Source organism: Pongo pygmaeus, chromosome 2, assembly GCF_028885625.2.
Source record: "Pongo pygmaeus isolate AG05252 chromosome 2, NHGRI_mPonPyg2-v2.0_pri, whole genome shotgun sequence".
NCBI lineage: Eukaryota > Metazoa > Chordata > Mammalia > Primates > Hominidae > Pongo > Pongo pygmaeus.
In genome coordinates this window covers 108,864,620-108,890,285 of record NC_085930.1, presented here as the reverse complement: position 1 = coordinate 108,890,285, position 25,666 = coordinate 108,864,620, and the positions used below count along the sequence as shown (strand labels likewise).

At 39.9% G+C, this 25,666-nt stretch overlaps 1 protein-coding gene across 3 annotated transcripts in view; it reads left to right on the top strand.

Moving 5' to 3' along the window:
* The window catches only part of KIF15 (kinesin family member 15), a 92,422-nt gene that overhangs the window by 4,848 nt on the left and 61,908 nt on the right, over positions 1 to 25,666 (top strand). For all 3 annotated transcript variants that reach the window (XM_054483523.1, XM_063661978.1, XM_063661977.1), the window contains exons 2-7: positions 7,589 to 7,631; positions 8,457 to 8,640; positions 11,308 to 11,384; positions 13,767 to 13,804; positions 17,758 to 17,855; positions 19,321 to 19,500. In XM_054483523.1, coding sequence (XP_054339498.1) covers positions 7,589 to 7,631; positions 8,457 to 8,640; positions 11,308 to 11,384; positions 13,767 to 13,804; positions 17,758 to 17,855; positions 19,321 to 19,500 — 620 coding nt within the window. The remainder of the gene's footprint in view (positions 1 to 7,588; positions 7,632 to 8,456; positions 8,641 to 11,307; positions 11,385 to 13,766; positions 13,805 to 17,757; positions 17,856 to 19,320; positions 19,501 to 25,666) is intronic.

Here is a 25,666-nt window from a genome sequence, read left to right as displayed (position 1 = left end):
GCTGGAGACACAATGATACACTGACATCCTGCTACTCTGTGGAAGAAACCCTTGCAATTAGGAGCTGGAGAGATCCCTGTGTTCTTGGCTGCTACAATCTACAGTGGAGTGTTTGCCTTGCTGAGAAGGGAGGGAGAGAGCAATCTTGGTTCAAATAACACAGGATCACCTTTCTTGATGAATTTTCATGAATGTTCTTGAACAGATGTTTCTTGGTTTGCTGTTTGTTTTTGGGAACATTTCCAGAGGCTTTAATTTTCTTTTCTTTTCTTTTTTTTTTTTTTTTTTTGAGACGGAGTCTCACTCTGTCTCCCAGGCTGGAGTGCAGTCTTGTGATCTCAGCTCACTGCAAGCTCTGCCTCCTGGGTTCATGCCGTTCTGCTGCCTCAGCCTCCTGGGTAGCTGGGTCTACAGGCGCCTGCCACCACGCCCGGCTTATTTTTTGTATTTTTAGTAGAGATGAGGTTTCACTATGTTAGCCAGGATGGTCTCAATCTCCTGACCTCGTGATCCGCCCGCTTTGGCCTCCCAAAGTGCTGGGATTACAGGTGTGAGCCACTGTGCCTGGCCAACTTTCTTTTTTTAAATTTCACTAGTTTCACTGGGGAGTGGGTCAGTGGAATTCCTCATAATGTCATGCCAGAAGTCAGTCTCTGAACTCTTTTTTAACAGAATTATTCTGCCCGCTAGGTTGAGAAAAGATGAGAGTAGGGGAGAAAGAGAAGCAGAAAGACTGTTGTAATAACACAATAAAGAGATGTTGCTGGCTTGGTTCTACACTGTGGCAGTGGATTTGGCAAGAAGTTGTTGGATTGTGGGTATATTTTGAAATTAGAGCCAAAGCTTTACTGAGATTGGATATGAAGAGTGAGAAAGAACAGGGTCAGAGATGACTATATGGTTTTTGGCCTAAGCAACTGGAAAGATGGAGTTAACAGAGATGTAGAAACACATTTGGGGTAGAGGTGGAGTGATCAGGAGCTCAATTTTGGACACATTAAATTTGATTAATTGCCCACTGCATATCCAGTTAGAGATATCAAATAGGTAATAAGTTGTAAGAGTGTGGAGCTCAGGAGAGCAGTCCAGGAAGAAGGTTTAAATTTGTGAATCATCAATTTGTACCTAGTATTTAAAAGCAGGCCAGGCATGGTGGCTCACTACTGTAATCCCAGCACTTTGGGAGGCCAAGGCGGGCAGATCACAATGTCAGGAGATCGAGACCATCCTGGCCAACATGGTGAAACACTGTCTCTACTAAAATACAAAAAATTAGCCAGGCATGGTGGTGCACGCCTGTAGTACCAGCTACTTGGGAGGCTGAGGCAGGGGAGTTGCTTGAATCTGGGAGGTGGAGGTTGCAGTGAGCCAAGATCGCAGCATTGCACTCCAGCCTGGTGACAGAGCAAGACTCCGTCTCAAAAAAAAAAAAAAAAAAAAAAAGAGAAAAGAAAAGAAAAAAAAAAACCATTGATGCAAGATTTTTTGCTCCTTAGCTCAGCTAAAGTCCAGGTTCGTGTTGCACGACCAGGAAAAATCAGGCACGCGGACACATCGAAAGATGAGGAGAATGGAATTTATTAAAAGGAAGCTCTCAGTGAAAAAAAGTGTGTGCTGCCAACAAGCTCCCACCTCACAGATTGAATACCAGGTCACCATACACCAGCTGAAGAGGCCAGGCTTCTCCCCCTGCATAAGGTGCAAATTCCCAGTGGCTCCACTCCATTCTCCCAGTGCGCATGTGGGCCTTTAGGCTGAGCCACTCCACATTGATTTATTTTCCTTACTGCGCATATGTTAAGGGACAGAATTTTTCAGTGACCTGGCAGGCATTTGGCTGTCTCCTGTCTCTATCATTCCCCACTCTAAAGAAGTACATCTAACTGCCCTTAGAATAAAGATAAGGACAAAGACCAATCTTAACTGCTTCCTGCTGACGGGGTGCTGTGTTGGGAAAATGGCAGTCAGATCTCCCTAAGAGGCCAATCTAAAGGTTCCTGGCAAAAGGGACCATTATCTGAGGCTCCAGTTGCACAACTGGAGTTTGATGGCCTAAAGGCGAGAAGAGAGAAACTGAGTTATTAGAAAACATGTATCAAAACAAAACAAGGATGGGGTAAGGACAGCTCAAAAATCCTGAGGCCTTTTACTGGTTTGCACAGGGAGAGGGAGGCCAAAAGCCCGATTATTAAAAGTTAAAAAAAACTTTTACCCTTTTGCTGGCTTGTTAGTCTTTGGGGTTCCCTTCCCCCGAGCCCAATCCTAAGCCAATCTCAAGTTTAAGATTTGGGAAATTAACTTTTCGCGGTTTAGAGGATGGATCCAAGGGGAGTGTGCTGTAGTAAGGAGACACAATTACCTATCTGTGAAGAGAGGACACAAGGGGAAAAGGAAAAAGGAAGGATTTTTTTTCAAAGGAGTCCCAGGGGTTCAGGATGCTTTCAAAAAGGCTACAGACTGAAGATGAATGGCAATCCATCAAGAAAGAGGGGAGCAGGTGTCCCTGGTTCCTTTCTCTTCCTAGTGAATACCCAGGGTAGGTGAGGGAGGGAGAAAGTGAGGTGCCCCTTTTTATTTCTTCTGTCCTTATATCCCCAAGACCTGGTGACCAGCACGGGGTGCCACCCATGGATGTCAAAGCGGCTTTCCCCCATGTTAACAGGGGGTCCTAGGAGGTGGAAATATCCACTCTTACCCACGTACGCCCTATCTCCCCTGCTGTCAGTAGCCTTCAAGTTCTCTAGACCTCATTTATGTCGTGGATACTAGCCTGATGTTTATCCATGAAACAGGAGGCTTGGCTTAATCGGCAGGAATTAGTCATGCTCACCTGTGCTGTGCTTTTTAACTTCTGTTACCATCTGCCTCTGGATCCCTCAGATCCAGTTTTTTTTCTTAGGGCTTTGACCTGAAGTTGGGAATTGAGTTTGGGACCAAAAATGTGTCTCAGGGGTTGTATGGACTCCTTATCATAAGCCAAATGCTAAGGCGAAGCTATGAAAGGAGTCCTCCTCCAAGGGAAAGAAAAGGATGCCCTGTGACACACCCAGATAACTGGTGGCTATAGTTATCTTTGCTAAGATTTGGGTGCATGGAGCTTGGCTTTGGTTAGCTCCCTTGGTCTTACTTTCCCAAAAAGGAAACCTCTGGATGACAGGCACTCTATTTATTCCCACCACCTAGCAGGATTTGCAGGATAATTGCTTAGAACTAGAATATTGATTCAGAGTTTTACATTACCCATCCCCCTTTGTTCCTTTTGGGCTGTAGTCGGAGATCTCTGGTTGGATCACAGGAATAAGCAGGGTTAGTTTTTAAACGAACTAGGCAAAAAACTTGAAAACAACTAGTGGGTCTAAAATTTAATGATGATAAGTTTTTAAACATAATTTATCTCTTTCCAGTCGTCAGTTTTCTTAAAAACAAACCATGATAGGACTGAGTTGTTTGCAAGATAGACTTTAGTCTTATACTTGGCTTGATTATTTGCATGAAGTGCAGAAGAATAATTATTTTTACAGAGGACTTTTAGATTGGCTTTGATGGAACTCTATTCCACAAGGAATCTCAGATAGGACTTTCTAAAGCCAAGCCCAGCTGTGGGTTTTTACCCTCAAATACCTGTGAGTTGGGTAAACTCTCTTCTTGAGGTCCCAAGAGCATAGGGTTCCTGGGCCTGTTAAAAAGTGACACTTTTTACTCACTGCAGATTAGGAACCCTGTACAGGGACTGTGTAGGCAAGGTATGAGGCCAGTTTTCCCAAGGAGCTTTTATCAGTTCTGCAAGTCAAGCTTGACTCCTTAAAGGGAAGCATACCCTTCCAGTCAAAGCCCTTGGTAAAACAACTAGTGTCTTCAGTTGTGTCCTGTTGCAAAGAAAATGGAATCTTATTGCACTGATGCAAACAACTATATTGTCATAAGTTAAGAATACTCACAACTAGTTTCCAAATTCTGGAGAAGCCAGGCAGAGAGAGAGAGACAAACATGCTCCAAATTTTGTTCACAGGAGTATACCTTATTCAATTATTAAAGGCTGTAAATAGTTCAAAATATGTTTCCTTCACTCTGAAAGTCAAAACAAGGATTGGCAATGGTCTAAGCAAAAGTCAAAAAGATTACTTCAGTTTTGTATTCATTAAGTCCATCCATTTAACTCTTGTTTTGCTTGATATTCATGAACATTTCAGCTCTTCATGAGTCCTGTTTGTTTTTTCTTTATTCTAATGTCACAATCTCCAAAGTTATCAGAAACCTGCATTTGAGAGCACCTATGAAAGTTCTATGGCTGATTATAAACCATCTTTTGAAGAGGATGAAAACAAGACAACAATTGTCTGTGAATAACAAAATGTCCAGGGTATTTACAGTCAGAACAGAATTAACAAATAAATTTGGTTATCTCTGTGGTTTATAATAACTTAACATAACAACTTTAATTGTGATTGATAGCATATACTCATGATGGGGCCCTAAGATAATTTCTGATGGCCTGGGACTCCTTGGAAAAAACAGAAAAGGCACCACAGATTCCATTTTGATGGCCAGACACTAGAATTTTAGGAATCCTATACAATTTTGGAACATATATTAATATTATTCCCTAAAATATAACCTGAAGAAGATTAAACATTATTTTGGCAATCCCGTGTACCTAAACATTTCAGGTAATCCTGTTTACCTCTCTTCTGGATGTGCCAGGGGCCCTCTGTAGCATCCAAAAGCCAGGTGTCAGAAAAGACAATTTTGAAACTGAAGTTTGATTTTGGGAAGCCTGTTGAATATGTTAGAGGTTTAAAACATTCGATTTTATGAAATAGAATTCCAGATTACCATAAGTTATTTATTTTGCCAAAATGATCACTCAGAAATTCTAAAAAGCAAAAACCTTTTATAACCCTTTACAGATTTAGCTAAAGAGCAGATTGGTGCCTTGAGAGAACCTTGTTATGCTTTTATTTCAATGCTCAATTTACGGAAAAGCCATATAATACCTTTTTGAATTTAATCAGTATGTTCACACAAGGAATTTTTTTTGCAAGATCAATTTTTACAATCCTTCCACTACTTGTTTAAACATTTAGCTTTATCTTATCTAATTCAAAACAGTCCTTTAACCCTAGGCAAAAATGTATATTTTGATGACATCTGCATTTTACCAATAATTTTTAAGGCTGTTTTTATTTCTCAAAGATTAAAGTCTTGTGAACTAAATGGTACCACAGCTCTTCTTTCCTTTAAAAAAATTTGATCTAAGTGCTTATTTTCCTTTAGGCCAATTAATTAGAACTCTTGTTTATAGAGATCACACACACAACACATATATAACTACACAGGCAGAAGAATATCCAGTAGCTGTAAGATTTTCTGTTCACCAATTTCATAACTGGACAATTAGCCTCTGAGTGGGGCCCTTTAAGAGCAGGGCTAGGAAAGCATGTAGTTTCTAGGGCCTAGTAAACAGGTATAGCTAGAAGACAAAAACAGATTTTGAGAGGGATCCATCCACCTCTAATTCCTGGGGCTCCATTAGGAAAACAAAGGTCTCTCCCAAAATGGAATCCATGGAGGCTTTTCTGTTTTTCCCAAGGAGTCTCAGGCCATCAGAAATTATCTTAGGGCCCCTCATGCATGCATTAAGAGTGGCAAGATAAAATGGAGAAAAAGAATTCAATTGACTGAGAAAAAAACCTTTTCCCAGCAAAATAAGATCTAAGAAGGGAAAAACATAAAGGTCTTTTAAATATACTTATAACTTGGATATCCACTTTCAATTAAACTGAGTGCTTTTTAAGAAAATCCTTTTAAGTCCCTTATTACCCGACATTAGCCATGCAAAGTGGCCAGTATTTCTGACTTCCAAACTTTACCAAAGGTAACCTCCCAGGTGCTCAGAGAAAGGAAAATTCAAGGTGGTTCATGGAGGGGAAGAGAATCAACAAATGGCTAAGGTCACACAGATATCAAACCAGAAAGGACTCATTCCTTAAGTCAGGATTGAATCCAGGCCACCATTGTAAAATGGCAGAGGCTAAAACAAAGCACTGGGCACGTGGTTACAGGCCATGCTTCCAAGGACATAAAACAAGATGGAGGCCTGCAGCAAAGTTTGCCATTGACCGGTTTGCCAGGCTGGTTTGAACAGTGGACCTATGGAGTCCTAGGCCAGCATCCCATCCTAAGGTACCCCTCTTTCTGACAAAGCCATACAGAAAGACATGGAAAGCACACCAGCTTGGTTACAGCTTAAGACTAACCTCACAAATCCTTTTTCATAATTGAAACCTTACAGAGAATATAAACAGTGATAGTTGGGGTCTTGGCCTAGTAAAACATCTTTAGAAAAAAAAAAAAAAGTCTCTCACATAAAAGTTAATCCCTGGTGGAAAAAAAAAAAATCTTAAATGCAGGGCTTGAAAGATGTCTGAAGGAAGAAACCTCTTATTCTTATGCAAATGAGTTTCTGCAACAGGGAGAGAAATCTTTAATTGCTGTTTCTTCCCTGGGGCTTAGACCTAGCTGGGCCCCTTGGCTAGGGGAGGGGAAGACTCTGTGGGCATGTGACGGGAACCCTAGCCAGCCAGCCAAGTGGGGCCCTTGGGCCATGCATCCCAGCCCCACCCGGGAGGGGAGGGATGCAAGGAACTGCCGCTCGCCCCACTTGCCTGTCCATCCTACACATGAGCCTGCAGCCACTGGGTTGGGGGTGGAACACCCCCAATATTGTAAAAGAAAAGATAGGTGCTATTACAGTCTCAAAAAAAGAAGGAAAATGCCACAGAAAGGCTGGGTTGGAATGAGGCCAACATTCCCAACCCCTGAGAGTGATGGGGGGTAGAAGGGGACATAGTTTCCTCTACCCTCAGAAAAAGTCTGAGGACAAGAAGGCTCAGAAACGAGAGGGAAAAATATTTTTTGGTTCACATTTTACTCACCTTTACTCATGTTCTTATACGGGCCACCAAAATGATGCAGGATTTTTTCTCCTTAGCTCAGCTAAAATCCAGGTTCTTGTCACATGACCAGGAAAAATTAGGTACACGGATACACTGAAAGGTGAGAAGAGCAGAATTTATTAAAAGAAAGCTCTCAATGAAAAAAGGAGGTCCTGCCAACAGGCTCCCACCTCACAGATTGAATACCAGGCCACAACACACCAGCTGAAGAGGCCAGGCTTCTCTCCCTGCATAAGGCACAAATTCCCAGTGGTTCCCCCCCATTCTCCCAGTGTGCATGTGGGCCCTTAGTCTGAGCCACTCCACATTGATTTATTTCCCTTACTGTGCATGTGTTGAGGGATGGAATTTTTCACCGTGGGCATGTTTAGGGAAGCCCCCTGTGCACAATGACCTGGGCAGCATTTGGCTGTCTCCTGTCTCTATCACCATGAGACTAGGTGTTATAACCAGTAATGGATTGGGATAGAATGAGAATAGGATCAAGGCCTGGGCTGTGGAGCACAGCATTGTTAAAGTCAGGGATCTGAGGAGGCTGAATGTAGTAGGCAACCCAGGAGCATGTTACAGAAGAATAGGATTTCCATATTACAATTTAAATGACTTTTAATAACTTTTTATTTTTTTTCTAGCTGAGTTACGCAGCGTGACAAATGGTCAGTCTAACCAACCAAGGTAAGAAGAAAAATATTCTTGATGAGCTCCCAAAGGACTAGGGATGGAATATTTTTAAAATAACCATTTAGCATAGTAAAGAGTACTTATTTCAAAATTTAACTTAGTCCTCAACCAGCTGGAAATGTGGGAAAATTGCATATTACCTCTGCCCTCTCACTTTCCAGGCAAAATGATAGAATCAATAGCATAATTCTCCTTGGGAATGACTTATTTATTATTGCTAGTAAGAGGGAAATGAGAGACAAGCACTACTTGGAACTCCATGAAATGAACGCATACTCCCTTTGAGTTCAAGTAAAGGGTTGTGAAGGTGCCTATTGTGAAGTAAATAAGTAAAAGGTATAGGTCACGTGAGACTCTTTAAAAAGAGATAAATTTGGCCGGGTACAGGGGTTCACGCCAGTAATCTCAGCACTTTGGGAGGCCAAGGTGGGCAGATAACCTGAGGTCAGGAGTTCAAGACCAGCCTGGCCAATATGGTGAAATGCTGTCTCTACTAAAAGTACAAAAATTAGCTGGGTGTGATGGCAGGTCCCTGTAATCCCAGCTACTTGGGAGGCTGAGGCAGGTAAATCACTTGAACCCAGGAGGTGGAGGTTGCAGTGAGCCAAGACTGCACCATTGCACTCCAGCCTGGGCAACAAGAATGAAACTCCATCTCAAAAAAAAAAAAAAAAAGAGGTAAATTTGTATGGGATATGTCTTGGACTTTGTTGGAGAAACTCATTATAGAAACATTACAGGCAATATGAGACTTGGATCCTTTTTCAGTTTTCTTTCTTCTTCAATAAAATGAATTGTTACTTTTTTTTTTGTCTTTAGTAATGAAGGTGATGCCATCAAAGTTTTTGTGCGAATTCGTCCTCCTGCAGAAAGATCTGGGTCAGCTGATGGAGAGCAGAACTTATGCTTATCTGTGCTCTCCTCCACGAGTCTCCGGCTGCACTCCAACCCTGAGCCCAAGACCTTCACGTTTGATCATGTTGCAGATGTGGATACCACTCAGGTAATGATAATTAGAAACTTAACTTTTTTTTTTTTTTTGAAAAGGAGTCTCACTCTGTCACCAGACTGGAGTGCAGTGTCATGATCTCGGCTCACTGCATCCTCCGCCTCCCGGGTTCAAGTGATTCTCCTGCCTCAGCCTCCCGAGTAGCTAGGACTACAGGTGCGCGCCACCATGCCTAGCTAATTTTTGTATTTTTAGTAGAGACAGGGTTTCACCATGTTGGCCAGGATGGTCTTGATCTCTCGACCTCGTGATCTGCCCACCTCAGCCTCCCAAAGTGCTGGGATTACAGGTGTGAGCCACCTTGCTGGAAACTTTACTTTTTACCTGGAACATATAAGCCTTCATTAGTTCTAAGAATTTCATTTCTTGGCCGGGTGCGGTGGCTCACGCCTGTAATCCCAGCACTTTGGGAGGCTGAGACGGGCAAATCACGAGGTCAGGAGATCGAGATCATCCTGGCTAACACAGTGAAACCCCGTCTGTACTAAAAATACAAAAAATTAGCTGGTTGTGTTGGTGGGCACCTGTAGTCCCAGCTACTCGAGAGGCTGAGGCAAGAGAATGGCATGAATTCAGGAGGCGGAGCTTGCCGTGAGTGGAGATCGCACCACTGCACTCCAGACTGGGCAACAGAGCAAGACTCTGTCTCAAAAAAAAAAAAAAAGAATTTCTTTTCTGGGCTGGTCTCTTTTTAATTTCATCCATCTCAAATAAGGAGACCGAAACATTCCATAAATATTTTAAATCTAATTTTATTAAATAGTATTCTCCTTTTTTCATCGAACTTTGTAGCAGATGACAAAAGCCTCCTTTTTTTTTTTCTCCCACTAAGTGATAGGAAATTATGGGCATAGTGGCACATGCCTGTTATCCCAGCTACTTGGACGGCTAAGGCAGGAGGATCACTTGAGCCCAGGAGTTTGAGGCTGCAGTGAGCTATGATGGTGCCACTGCACTCCAGCCTCGGCAACAGAGCAAGACTCTATCTCTTAAAAAAAAAGAGATCTGTGATGTTCATTGTAGTAGCCATTAGTTATATGTGGCTATTTAGATTTAAATTAATGAAATAAAACTTGAAAGTCGGTTCCTCATATACACTAGTCATATTAAAAGTGTGGCTCGTGCATCTGAGGCACTGGAGGTTAGTGAAGATGCACTTTTTGGAGCCAGTGGATGACTGAGAAGTACCGTTAAACTACCTAATCTAAGGATTTAGGATTACCATGATGTCAACAACTGCTTTTCTAATTAAGGTCAACTTAATTAAGACCTAGTTAGTGCTATCCAATGGAACTTTCTGCAGTGATGGAAATGTTCTGTATCTGTGCTGTCTGTTACAATAGTCTCTAGCCAAATGTGACTGTATAAGTTTAAATTAATTAAAATTAAATCAAATTTAAAATTCAGTGCCTCAGATGCACTAGTCACATGTGGCTCCTGAGCACTTTTAATATGGCTAGTGTGTATGAAGAACTCACTTTTAAGTTTTGTTTAATTAATTTAAATCTAAATAGCTACATATAATTAATGGCTACTATACTGAACATCACAGATTTTTTTTTTGTGTGTGAGAGATGGGGTCTTGCTTTGTTGCCAAGGCTGGAGTGCACAAGTGATCCTCCTGCTTAGCCTCCCAAGTAGCTGTGATTACAGGCATGTGCCACTATGCTTGGCTCATTTTTTTTCATTCCAGGATAAATCTCAGTTATGCCAAGCTAAATTTTAAATTTTTTGTAGAGATGGAGTCTTACTATGTTCCCTAGGCTGGTCTCGAACTCCTGGCCTCAAGCAGTCCTCCCATCTTGGCCTCCCTAAGTGTTAGGATTACAGGTGTGAGCCACTTCACGCAGCCCATCACAGATCTTCAGTATTCCCTTATACATATGGATGTTTTTGGGCCGACATTTAGGTCTTTGGATCTTTTTTTTATGTGGAGCATCACTGGCCAATGGATAAGTAAAACGAGGGCTGGGTGCTGTGGCCTGTAATCCCAGCCCTTTGGGAGGTGGAGGTGGGCGGATCACGAGGTCAGGAGTTTGAGACTAGCCTGACCAACATGGTGAAACCCCATTTCTACTAAAAATAAAAAATTAGCCAGGCATGGTGGTGCGCACCTGTAGTCCCAGCTACACAGGAGGCTGAGGCAGGAGAATTGCTTGAACCTGGGAGGCGGAAGTTTCAGTGAGCCGAGATCGCGCCATTGCACTAAAGGCAACAGAGCGAGACTCCATCTCAAAAATAAATAAATAAAAATAAACAGGGTAGGTTTGGGAGTTCTTGCATTCTTAATAAGACTGCATCTCCTTATAGGTAAAAATGAAAATAAAATGGAGGTATTGACTGTTCAGTGCAAACTTATGAGAAAAATCACTGAAGAAGATGTACAGCCATTTATTTATGCTAGTACCAGTACAATATCTACATGCAATATGCTCTACAAAATTCTGTATAAAGTTTAGTTGTGTGCTTTAACTATAGTTGTATAGGAGATTAATAGATGTAATTATGTTTAAAGTTTAATCATCTTAGATAGTTTAGCCTTTTTTCTGTAGTGGATTCCATGTTATTACTAAGCAATTTTTGCTGTTACATTGTATAATGTAATTTAGGAAAAATGTTTTCATTTTTATGATATGTTAATATGTTTGGTTACGTTTGTAGGAGTCTGTATTCTCAACTGTGGCTAAAAGCATTGTGGAGTCTTGCATGAGCGGTTATAATGGTACCATCTTTGCATAGTAAGTTGTTGACTGTGTCCTTATACATAGTACATGCTTGTATTATTTTCCTGTTGCTGTTGTAACAAATTACCACAGTAGTGGCTTAAAACAACACAAATGTAGTGGCTTAAAACAACACAAATGTATTATCTTACAGTTCTGTAAGTGAAAAGTTCAACATGGGTCTCTCACAGGCTAAAATCAAGGTGTCAGCAAGGATGCAATTCTTTTGGCAGCCTTGTTCCTTTCTGGAAAATTTGTTTCTTTGCCTTTTTCAGCTGCTAGAGGCCACCCACATTACTTAGCTTACAGCCCCATTTATCTTCAAAACCAACAACATGTAACTCTTTGACTCTTCTTCCTTAGTCACACCTCCCTCTGACAGCAGCTAAAAAAGGTTTTCTCATTTTAGGGATTCATGATTAGATTGGCCCCACCTGGCTATCAAGGTAGCCGGGATTACACTCCAAGGTAGAGGGGTAGTGTAGAGCAGAGTATCTGTCTATCTATATATATATACCATTTTTTTGTAAGAAAGTTTGTCCAGCCAGGCGTGGTGGCTCACGCCTATAATCCAAGCACTTTGGGAGGCCGAGGCAGGCGCGTCACTGGAGTTCAGGAGTTCAAGACCAGCCAGGCCAACATGGTGAGACCCTGTCTCTACTAAAAATACAAAAAAAATAGCTAGATGCGGTAGTGCTCGCCTGTAGTCCCAGCTACTTGGGAGGCTGAGGCAGGAATCACTTGAACCCGGGAGGCTGAGGTTGCAGTGAGCCGAGATTGTACCCCTGCATTCCAGCCTGGATGACAGGGGCGAGACTCTGCCTCAAAAAAAAAAAAAAAAAAAAAAAGAGAAAGATTTGTCTGTTTTCCACATTTATTCAATTCTTTATATGTTATGGATGTGCATTTATTTTATTCTTTAGGTTATGATCCAATACTAAAAATTATTTACCTTGTTGTTCCTGTTGTTCCAGCTTTGCCCAATGGGCCCTCCTTGAGGTTGGTTTTTGTGTCCCTTTGCTATAGCTCACCCTTTTGTTTTTTGAGCCCCTTCTTTATGATGCTACAAGATGCTCTGGGCTCATCTTGTGTTTTCCCTGACCTGCGCCTAGAATCAGCCATTTCACCAGTGAACCCTAATTCCTTTTATTGGAGCATGGTGTTTAGAAACCAAGATCTGGGCTCTAGGTGTGTTTGGTTTGTTGCTATTGGAATGCCATTGCTTCTAGGCCTTCTCAGCAGACAGAGCTAGGTAATACATGGCAGGGTGGGTATACTGTCTGGTTTACAGAGGACAATACCAATTGTCAAGTAATTATTAGTAGTGTCCTCTTCACTCTCAGGTGCCTGTTTGGACAATAATCTATAGGATTACCCTATTTGTAGGGGACTCAATAATATCCATTTCTCATTCTGAGTTACTGAAGAACTTTTTTCCCTCTTTTCTTCCAGAAGAAGGGGGTAAAAAACTATAGCATGCTGTTTTCTAGTTTTGGGGGGCATTTAATGAAAAAGTAAATCCAAAATTTTGTTTTTGCTGTGAATCTAAGCTAAAGTCTTTTGATATCCTGATTGACATCTTTAAAATACAACTTTTTTTTTTTTTTGAAAAAAGATGGAGTCTTGTTATGTTGCCCAGTCCTGGACTGCAGTGGCTATCCACAGCTGTGATTCTAGTGCACCACAGCCTGGAACTCCTGGACTCAGGCCATCTTCCTACTTCAGCCTCCTCAGTAGCTGGAACTGCCTGGCTTCAATGTTTTTACTTTTAGTTTTTTGTTACTCTTATTTCTGTTAAGTGGGATAACAGGAGATATGACATTGCACAAAAACCTATAGCATAAGAATTTTTTTATTGCTGTATATTTAAATGAAGAGATTTTAGTATCTTTTAAAGACAAAGAATTTAGTAAAGGAAATGCTGTATTACTTAGCATAGCAAAAATTGGAAACAAAAGTTCATTTGATTCTGGTTAAATAAATTATGGTGCTGCAAGATGCTACATGATCCCAAACCCATGGAATACTGTGTAGCTATTAAAAATAATGAGGCAGACCTCTATTGCTGACCTAGAAAGATATCTGAGGTAAAATTAAGGGAAAAATAGGTTGCAAAGCAGTAGGAAGAGCATCATCCCAATTTTGGTAAATAAAAATTAAATGAAAACTCTGATGGCTATGTTTGTGTAATATAGAAGCATTTGCCAATTAACAGCGGTTAGCTCTTTGTAGGGAGATTGGAGAGAAAGGAGGCAGATCATTCACTTTTTATCTAATAGAATTTAAAAATAGAAAGAAAATAAGCTAACTTTTTGTGGAGAAAACTTATACACTATTATTATACTAGGAGTATTTTAATTTTATGTGTAAAAGTAATATGTAAAACATTTTTTACAGTGGACAGACTGGCTCAGGGAAGACATTTACTATGATGGGTAAGTAAAGATTAACTTTTGTTGGCTTAATCTACTCTTTCTGTGATAACAGTAACCTACAACATTTTGGGGAAAGGCATAATTTCTATATATGATGTTGATCTCTTGAAATTAGGGAGATTCCCTAGGCTTCTGCCAAGTTGTGAGTTCTTTGCTAGCAAGGTCCATGTGTTAATCATGTTTGCAGCTATGTTTCCAGCTCAATGCCTGGCACAGAGTGGTGCTGAATAAACAGTTTTTCAGTAGGATTTAATGAATTTGTATATGTTTATACACCTGTATAACCACTAACCAGATCTAGATTCCTGGTCAGTAACTACCAAAAACTGTCCCCTGGAATGCCAATTACTCTGATTTCTCTTATCATTAATATTGCTTGTTTTTGATCTCTACAAATAATATTTTATTGTGTATCTTTTGTTTCTGGTGTCTTTTAGTGTTAAGTTTCTGCGATTCACTCATGTTGTTGCATGTAGTAGTAGTTTATTTCCATTACTGTATAATATATTATTGTATGAATATACTACACATTTTCCAGTCTACTGTTGATAGACATTTGGATTATTTCAACTTTTCAACCATATGAATAATGTTGCTGTGAACATCTTTTCTTGCGTCTTTTGAAGTAATATATGTTGGATATGTATCCAGGAGAATTGCTGGATCACAGGATATATGTATATTTAGCTTTAGTGGATTCTGCCCAACAGTTTCCCGAAGTGATTATCTCAGTAGTATATGGAAGTTCCAGTTGCTCCACTTCCTTATATGTACTTGAAATTGTCAATTTAAAAAATTTTAGCCATTCTTGAGTATGTATAGTATTATCTTATTGTGTGTTTATTTCTGTTGACAGCTGAATACCTTTCATAGGTTTAATTCGATATATCAATAGCCTGTCTGTTGAAATGCCCATTCAAAGTTTTTTCTCCCATTTAAAAAATTAGCTTGATCTTTTCTTAATCATTTGTGGATATTCCTTATAAAACAGAGAAGTTAGCCTTTTGTCCATGATATGGATTCCAGATTTTTCTCTAGATTTTTCATTTGTCTTTTGACTTACTTAAGGTTTTTTTTTCCTGTGCTAAAGTTTTATTTTACATGGCTGAATTTGTTTCTTTTCTTTTTCTTCTTCTTTTTATTTTTTTTTTTTGAGACAGAGCCTCCCCCTGTTGCCTAGGCTAGAGTGCAGTGGTGCAATCTTGGCTCGCTGCAACCTCCGCCTCCTGGGTTCAAGGCTATTCTCCAGCCTCAGCTTCCCAAGTAGCTGGGATTACAGGCATGCGCCACCACACCTGGCTAATTTTTGTATATTTAGTAGAGATCGGGTGGGGGGGGGGGGGGTCTCACCATGTTGGCCAGGCTGGTCTCGATCTCCTGACCTCAAGTGATCCACCTGCCTCAGCCTCCCAAAGTGCTGGGATTACAGGCAGAAGCCACTGCACCTGGCTTCTTTTTCTTCTTTAATGGCTTCTGAATTGTGAGTTGTAGTAAGAAAGGTCTTCCTCTCTCTCTCTGAGGTTATAACAACAACAACAACAAATAATTGAATACTTGTACTTACAGTATGCCCAGCACTCTTCAAGACACTGTTGGTTTACTTGAATACAAGGCAGTGTCCTGGCTCTTGTGGACCTTCTGATGCTCAGGCAGGGGGAATACACAATTAAAAGCAAATACACCTCTAGAAATTATGCCAGAGGTAATAAGTGCTATAAATTAAAATAAAGCAATGTAAAGGGATGGAAAAAAGTAGAGGGTGCAATTTTAGGTGGTGGGTCAGGAAAGACCTCTCAGGAGGTGACCTTTGGAGTTATTAAGTGAAATGAGAGTGAACCATGAGACTATCCAAGAGAATAATCTTACAGGCAGAGGAACAGCAGTTGCACAGGCCCTGAGGTGGGTGCACACCCAAGGATGTTTGAAGACCAGCAGAAGACCCATTGAGAGTGGAGTTTTCCAGGATAAGGGGCTGGTAGCATGGGAAGTCGGAGCTGTACCCTAGGCCAGGTCATATAGGCCCTGGTGAGGATTTTGGATTTTGTTTTGAATATGATGTGACATTATTGGAAGTGTTCTTTTTTTAAAATAAACAAGTAGGAAGTACATGATCTGATATATAATTAAAAGGATTACTCTGGCAGCTAAATGGAATAAAGACTTAGGGGATAGAGCAGGATTAGGAGATACTGCAGTGGGTTAGGCAAGAGATGATGAAGGTAATTAAAGATTTGTTGAATCTTTGTCTTAGTCTATTTGTGTTGCTGTAAAGGAATACCTGAGGCTGGGTAATTTATAAAGAAAAGAGGTTTACTTGGCTCACAGTTCTGCAGGTCATAGAGGAAGCATGGCACCAGCATCTCCTTGGCTTCTGGTGAGGGCCTCATGCTGCTTCAACTCATGGCAGAAGACAAAGGGGAATGGGCATGCAGGGATTACATGGTGAGAGAGGAAAGTGAGAGAGAGAGAGAGACAGAGAGAGAGAGATGAGGAGGTGCCAGGCTGTCTCCAACAACTAGTTCTTTTGGGAAGAGAACTCACTCCCATGAGAATGGCACCAAGCCTTTCATGAGGGGTTGTGCCCCCCACACTCCATGACCCAAAAATGTCCCAGCGGGCGACACCTCCAACAGTGGGGATCAAATTTCAACATGAGAATTGGGGCCAAACATACTGTATCAAATTGATCTTTGTATAATATATTCTTCAATGGGAAAATGATGTAAAATTATCTACATGTTCTATATTCATTCTCTTTATTTATTTACTTGCATTTTTCTACCTCTGTTATATATTTCTTAAGCTACAGGTTACAAGGACCATTTTAAATATTCCAGGTGTGGTACAAGGCCTTCTACCAAAGACAACTATTATATTTTAAAATTTATTCTCTATTTTTCTTGTGCATATCAGCATTTTGTTAGTTCCTTTGGTCTCTAAGGCATACTTCAATATTTTGATTGTTAAATAGATCTAGATCTTTTCTAGCTATATATATTTTTCTGGTAAATATTGCTATAACTTGAATTAGAATTCCTTAGGATCCTGCCATTTACATATCCACTCTTCCTTTTCCCAGTGTAACAAAATAGAGACTCTGCATTTTTCTGTCTACATGGAAATCTTGTAAGATATTCTTATAGTACTTTTCTTACCAGCTTGGCTTTTATTGCCTAATTTGAAAAAAATCAACTAGCTAATCCTGATTTTTAGTACTTAATGTGTTTAAAGCACTAACATGGCTCTGAGTGCTTTGTGCTTTACCTTTACACTCTCAGTTAATTCTTTTTTTTTTTTTTTGAGACGGAGTCTTACTCTGTCGCCCAGGCTGGAGTGCAGGGGCGCCATCGGCTCACTGCAAGCTCCGCCTCCCAGGTTCATGCCGTTCTCCTGCCTCAGCCTCTCCGAGTAGCTGGGACTACAGGCGCCCGCCACCATGCTCGGCTAATTTTTTTTTGTATTTTTAGTAGCAATGGGATTTTACCGTGGTCTCGATCTCCTGACCTTGTGATCTGCCCACCTCGGCCTCCCAAAGTGCTGGGATTACAAGCATGAGCCACTGTGCCCGGCCTCTCAGTTAATTCTTTCCAATAACCCTATGTGGTATTTATTACCATTATTATCCCCATTTTATAATTGAGAACTCTGCAGCTTAAGAGGGATTTAGTAATTAGCCTGTGGTCACACAGTATGGGGCCAAGGCCTGGAGCACAGGTCAGTCTATTGAGACCAACTGTGCTGCAATAAAGTACAATTATTTGATTTCCTGCAGATTTTGGTACCTGGCAGTTGGAAAAATTTCAATTTCTCTCACAGACCTAAATTTAACTTGCTTGGAGCACAAGTAGGAAACTGATTATACGGTGTATCATCTAATTTCTGTGTAAATTGCCATTTTGAAAGACTCTTGGAATAAAATAAAAATCCAATGTTTATTTTTTTCATTTTTTTAGGACCATCTGAATCTGATAATTTTTCTCATAACCTGAGAGGAGTAATCCCACGAAGTTTTGAATATTTGTTTTCCTTAATTGATCGTGAAAAAGAAAAGGTAAAACTTAATGTAAAAATAAAGTGGTTCTATGAAATATCTAATTTTGAATAGGTAGCTACTGATAATTAGCTCATGATACATGGTGGAGCATGGATGGTACTCTACAATATGAATAGACTAGTGTGGTATTAAAAAAACCTTTCAATTCTGAGGATAATATTAAGGATTCTGAGTTGTTTTATCTCAACTGAGTTTTTAGTTTATAAAACATGCATTATCCTTTATCCCAAATTGCTGGTTTACAAGAAAGGAAAATAGTGCTGCTGAGGCTCTCAAAAAAAGATTTTGTAAGAGAGAAATGGTAAAGAAAATCTCAACTGAGGAAAACATACATTAATACACTAAGCCTAATCATCTACCTGTACCTAGGCTCACAGGTGACTGCGGGTGTCCCTAAATCCTCATGACATCCAGCAGTGATGGACTCATCCTCACCACCTTTGCAGCACCTGCTACTGCCTTCCATGATCTTTGTGCTCCACGTGTGGTATGGCTCCATCACCCTGGGGATATGGTCTTTCCTCTTGCATTGGCTCCCAGGTTGGGCCTTCTCACAGTTGTGCTGATGTAGCTTGGTGAATTCGGGGCTTAGAACCATCAGTGTTTTATGTTCCATTACTTGTGTACCAAAGAAACTTATATATAACATTGGTTTACCATTTACTCCTTTGCAGAAATCACTTATCTATAACACTGAAATTAGACACACAAATTGTGTGGCAGTGAAATAATTTAGTACCATGCATTTCTATGGTTAAAAATCCTATAAAGTCTTTTAAAATAAATTATTTTCAATCGTTTGAAGAACATAACACTTGTTTCAAATAAAACTTTATGAGGACATCAAGTATACAAGACAGACAAAAATGGAATTTTCCAACTGGACTGCTCAATTCTCCTCCCCCTGTATTAGCTCCCAGGCAACAGTGGAGGCCTCTAGGGTGCCTGGGACCACAGTTTGATGCAGCTGTAAAATATAATGATGTGTTAAAACTAGTTATCAGCTGAGTGCGGTGGCTCACGCCTGTAATCCCAGCACTTTGGGAAGCCGAGGCGAATCACGAGGTCAGGAGATCGAGACCATCCTGGCTAACACAGTGAAACCCCGTCTCTACTAAAAATACAAAAAATTAGCCGGGCATGGTGGCAGGCAGCTGTAGTCCCAGCTACTCGGGAGGCTGAGGCAGGAGAATGGCGTGAACCCGGGAGGCAGAGCTTGCAGTGAGCCGAGATCACGCCACTGCACTCCAGCCTGGGCGACAGAGCGAGACTCCGTCTCAAACAAAACAAAACAAAAAAACTAGTTATCCAGATTTTTTTACTTTTAGGTATCTTATATTGTATTAAAGGATAATAGCATAGGAAATTCACATCTTGTGAAGCGAGTGCAAAATTAATGCTCATGAAAACTAGGTATGAACACATGAAAATAATGTATCTAAACGAGGCTTCTTTTTTACAGGCTGGAGCTGGAAAGAGTTTCCTTTGTAAGTGTTCCTTTATTGAAATCTACAACGAGCAGATATATGACCTACTGGACTCTGCATCAGCTGGACTGTACTTAAGGGAGCATATCAAGAAGGGAGTCTTTGTTGTTGGTGCGGTGGAGCAGGTGGTAACCTCAGCTGCTGAAGCCTATCAGGTACCCTGCCATGAGTACTTATTTGGTGCTTAGGCAACAAACCTGCTGTGAAAGCACCCCAAACTCAAAAAAGTAACAAATGAGGTGCCAAAAATACGTCATAAAGGCATAATACAGAATGTTCATGGGAAGTAGAGATGAAATAATATGGCAGTATTTTCTATTCCAAGAGTCTTTCAAAGTGGCAACCTCGAAAGGGCAATTTATACAGAAATAAGATGATACATTGTATAATCAGTTTCTTACTTGTCCATATGTTTTTAGTGGTTCCTCCTGGGAGATGCCTGTTTGAGGGGCTTCTGGGAACTCTGGCCTTTAAACCAGCTGGCTGTTCTTTTCTACATTGCTTGCTTGTTAGGTGTCAAAAGCTAACTTATCTTGAGCATTCAGCTCAGGACAAGCAAACCTCTTGACAGGAATTTACAAAATATTCTAGATAAGTTTTCATGAAATCTGATCTGGCTTAATGATTTGAAAGTTTTTTATTATGAAGCATTTGACACATATGAAATATTGCCACAAGCATGTAAGTTACCAAGCATAATGTTAAAGTGAAGTTTCAGGAGACTTTTGGGCAATTTCAAGACCCTGGTAATCACCAGTACTATCCAATTTACTGGTGATATTTGGTTCTTTAAATATACTATAAATAGGTAAATAGGATACCTGTCCTCCCTATCCTATATCCCTGGCTCTTCCCCAAAATTAAGCACTAAGTTGAATGTCATTATCATTTTCTTCCACTTTTAAATCACATATGTATGTGGTTTTGCCTGTTTTTGAATTTGAAAAAACACATATTTAGCTTTCTGTGACTTTTAAAACTCGATGTGGTTTATGAAATCTACGTTGCATTTCATTTATTTTCACTGCTGTATGGTATTTTCTAATTTATTCTTTTATCTTCAACAAGTCTCTTGATTCTAGCTGTTTAAATTGAGACTCCCCCCGGCAAGAGACAGGTTGTACATGTGACCTAGTACGTGTATACATACATACTCCAAAAATTGTGTTGGGTTTTTTTATTGGAATTACATTGCAGTTATAGACCAGTCTGGAGGGATTAACAATTTTTTTACAATGTTTTACAATATTCAGTCCATACATTAGCATGGTATGTCTCCTCTTTTTAGATCTTTAATGTCTTGCAATATAATTTTAATAATTTTCATCATAAAAGTCATACATACTTTTTGTTAACTTTATTCCAGTATACCTTATGTTTTTAGTTTCTCTAATAATCTCTTTCTTATTTTCATTTTTATTTATTTTTTATTTGTTTTTTGGAGACAGAATCTTGCTCTGTCGCCCAGGCTGGAGTGCAGTGGTGCGATCTCGGCTCACTGCAACCTCCACCTCCTAGGTTCAAGCAATTCTTGTGCCTTAGCCTCCCAAGCAGGTGAGGCTACAGGTGCACATACCATGCCTGGCTAATTTTTTGTATTTTAGGAGAGACAGGGTTTCACCATGTTGCCCAGGCTGGTCTTGAACTCCTGAGCTCAGGCAATCCACCTGCCTTGGCCTCCCAAAGTGCTAGGATTATAGGCATGAGCTACCGTGCCCGGCACATAATCTCTTTTTTAAATTACATTTAGTGTTTGGTGTGTATAGAAATGCAGTTGATTTTTATAAGATGCTTTTATAATCAGCCACCTTGCTAACTGTCTTAAAAAATCAAGAATGTGTGTTAAAGTTTTGTTTGATGCTTTTTCCACCATTGTTGAGATAATCTTGTGCTTTTTCTTCTTTAACATGTTAACATGATAAAGTACTCGATTAAGATTTGCTAGTATCTTGTTTAGTGTTTTTCATAAATTTAAAAAATTGAGATCAATCTGTGGAATTTCCTTTGTCCTATTCCTTTTTTTCTTTCTTTTTTTTTTTTTTTTTTTTGAGACAGGGTCTCGCTCTGTCACCCAGGCCGGAGTACAAGTGGCACAATCATGGCTCACTGCAGCCTTGACCTCCTGGGCTTAACAGATCCTCCCACCTCAGCCTCCCTAGTAGCTGAGACTGCAAGTGCACAGCATTATGTCTGGCTGATTTTTGAATGTTTTTGTAGAGATGAGGTTTAGCCATGTTGTCAAGGCCGGTCTTGAACTCCTGGGCTCAAGCATTTCACCTTGCCTCAGCCTCCCACTATAGGCGTGAGACACCACGCCCGGCCCTATTCTTTTTGTCTTGTTTTTTTATCAACGTTACTTGTTTTCTGAAAGTATTTATGCCTGGGATGACTTATTCTTAGACTATATAGTAGAATTCATCTGCAAAATTATCTGGGTCTTGTGAGATTTTTAACTACAAAACAATATTTTAATAGAGCCATACAGCCATTGTTATTTCTTCTTGGGTCAGTGTTATGTATTTTAGAAAAATTTAATTTCCTCTTAGTTTTCAAGTATATTGGCATAAAGTTGTTCCTAGTATTCACATTTTTACAATCTTTGCCATAACTGCCATTTTGTTTCCTTTTTACACAGTTGTTATTGTTTATATGGATTTGCTCTTTAATATTTTCTTTGTTTTCAGTTCATCCTGGGTTTATCATGCTGTTCTTTTTCCAACTTCTTAAGCTGGATATTTACTCACATTGGCATTTCTTTTGTGATATAAGTATTTAATATTATAAATTTTTACTTCTTAATACTTCTTTAACTTCACACAAGTTTTAATATTTTAATTACCATGTAGATCCAAATATTTTTCTACTATAATTTTTTTGACTCATGAATTACTTAGAAATGTGATTAAATTACAAAGCGTGTGGGGATTTCTAACTTACTTCTCACATTGATTCTCAATTGCATTGGGATCGAAGAATGTGGTCTTATGTGACATCTAGTCTTTGAGATTTTTTTTGAGACATAATTTATGGATTAATAACCTTTTTTTTTTAAGTGTGTCATGTGTGCTTGAGAAGAATATGTATCCTTGGTACAAGGTTTTATATTTTTGCTAGTTTTCTTGTCCCTGTAATCTATTGATACTTCAGAGAGATGCACTGATTTCCCACTAAGGTGTTGGTTTTTCAGTTTCATTGCGATTTTTTTCTATTTTTATATATATATATATACATACATACACATATGGAAACATAACAGGTCCTCACTTAACATCCTGATAGGTTCTTGGAAACTGACTTTAAGTGAAACAATGTATAATAAAACCAGTTTTACTACAGGCTAATTGATACAAAGAAGAGTTAAGTTCCTACTGCATATTTCCAGTCATAAAAGCATCACCAAACTTCTCAATAAGAACCCAACACACTTCTAATATTAAACATTGACATAAATGTGAACTATACATTTATTTTAAAAAGAATAATAAAAACAACTAAGATAATTCTTTACCCAGGTTTTGGTGGATAAGTGAGTGATGGCAGTCACGGTGTTGGGTTAAATCGGGAATAAATGTTTGCAAAGTAGAAATTGTCAGGAGCACTTCCTACCACCATACAGTTCAGAAACAAACGATAACAAATATGGCGGGCTCACTGAGTACTTTCATACTGCATTGTTTATTGTCCTGTATTTGTATGAGTATCATATACTTTATGACTTTTTTTTTTTTTGAGACGGAGTCTCACTCTGTCTCCAAGGCTAAGAGTGTAGTGGTGCGATCTTGGCTTACTTCAGCCTCTGCCTCCCGGGTTCAAACGATTCTTGTGCCTCAGCCTCCTGAGTAGCTAGGACTACAGGCGCGTGCCACCACACCCGGCTAATTTTTTGTATTTTTATTAGAGACAGGGTTTCGTCATGTTGGCTGGGCTGGTCTTGAACTCCTGACCTCAGGTGATCTGCCCTCCTCGGCCTCCCAAAGTGCTGGGTTTACAGGCATGAGCCACCACACCTGGCCACTTCTATGAATTTTTATTTGACAGTCATTTGTATTCATTCATTTTCTACCATGCTTATTCCAGTTCAGGTTTACATGTGGCAGGAACCTACCAAGACAGGACACCGTTCTATTGCAGGCACATACATCCACAGTCACTCAGACTGGGATCATCTGGATGTGTGAATTCTCTTACCATGCACATCTTTGGGATGTGGGAGGAAACGAGGGTACCTAGAGAAAATCCATGTAGACAAGAAGAGAACATGCAAACTTTACCTACCAAGACAGGACACCGTTCTATTGCAGGCACATACATCCACAGTCACTCAGACTGGGATCATTTGGATATGTGAATTCTCTTACCATGCACGTCTTTGGGATGTGGGAGGAAACGAGGGTACCTAGAGAAAATCCATGTAGACAAGAAGAGAACATGCAAACTTTACACAGACAGTTGCCCCGGGTGGAAATCATTTTATTTTCTCAAGTTAACAACAAAATAATGTTGAATGAAGTGAAATGGAGGACCTGCTGTGGACTCTTTTATTAGATGTATATACAAGTGTAGAATTAGTATATATCTTCCTTTTATTTTCACCTGTAATTCTTTATTGATCATATACTTTCCTATCAACACATTTTGCTTTACAAATCTGTTTTGTCTGATGTTCACATACCACTCAACATTCTTTTGATTACCATTTGCCTGGTATACGTTTTCCCATCAGTCTTTCTTTTTTTTGTGTGTGTGTGTTTTTTTTTTTTTTTGAGTCTCGCTCTGTTGCCAGGCTAGAGTGCAGTGGCATGATCTCGGCTCACTGCAACCTCTGCCTCCCAGGTTCAAGCTATTCTCCTGCCTCAGCCTCCCGAGTAGCTGGGACTACAGGCACGCGCCACCACGCCCTGTTAATTTTTGTATTTTTAGTAGAGACGAGGTTGGCCAGGATGTTCTCGATCTCTTGACCTCGTGATCTGCCTGCCTCAGCCTCCCAAAGTGCTGGGATTACAGGCGTGAGCCACTGCGCCTGGCCCCTTCTGTTTCTTAATGTTTTAGGTGTTTATTGTAAACCACATAGCTATACTTTGCTCTTTTTTTTAACCGCTCATGACAGTATCTTACCTAATTTATTTACATTACTGTATGATTGTTGATATTCTTAGACTGGTTTCTACCATCTTTCTTAGTGTGTTTTGCCTGTTTCATCTAACACTTCCTTCTCTTTTCTTGCCTTTTTGTTTTTGATTCAGTATGCAGCATTATTTATTGAAAAAAACTCTTTTTCCTATTACATTGCCTTTGCATCTTTGGTGAATTGACTGTACACATGGGTTTATATCTAACTGTATTCTGTTCTGTTGATCTATATGTTTCTTTTCATCAATATTAAATGGTCTTGATTATTGCATAACTGGTTGCTAAGTAGTGTTTTTAGATCAGGTAGGGTAAGTCCTCCAACACTGTTCTTTTTAACAATTATTTTGGTTATTCATTGTCCTTTGCATTTTCATTTACATAGAACCAGTTTGTCAGTTTCTACAAAATAGGCTGCTGGGATTTTGAGTGGGATTGTGTTGAATCTATCAATTATTTTTGGTAGAATTGGCATCTTAACAATATTGAGTCTCCCAATCTATGAACACTCACCAAGTAGTTTTGTTTTTGGTTTTTTATTTTGATTTTTTTAGAAGTATTCAAGCAAACATGCTTGTATTTGCTTTTTCTCCTTATGTTGCACAAGTGACAGCATACTGTGCTATTTTTATACCTTGCCTTTTTTATTTTGGAGACCAAGTCTCGCTGTTTTGCCCAGGCTGGAGTGCAATGGCATGATCTCGGCTCACTGCAACCTCCACCTCCTGGGTTCAAGAGATTCTCCTGCCTCAGCCTCCCGAGTAGTTGGGATTATAGCTGTCTGCCACCACGCCCAGCTAAATTTTGTATTTTTTAGTAGAGATGGGGTTTCACCATGTTTGTCAGGCTGGTCTTGAACTCCTGACCTCAGGTAATCCACCCGCCTTGGCCTCCCAAAGTGCTGGGATTACAGGCGTGAGCCACAGTGCCCGGCCGCTTTTTTAAGATAATAGTATTTTGGAATTTGTCTCAGGTTGGAGGATCTCTCTCTCTCTGTTGTTTTTTGTAGCTGTATGAATGTATCAGATGTATTTAATATGTAATATACAGTATTTAATGTTATAAAAAGAAAGCATAACGTACTATCCAAGAAACATAAAAGATACAAATAGCTGGGCTCAGTGGCTTGCTCCTGTAATCCCAGCCTCTTTGGGAGGCCAAGGTGGCGGATCACCTGAGGTCAGGAGTTCGAGA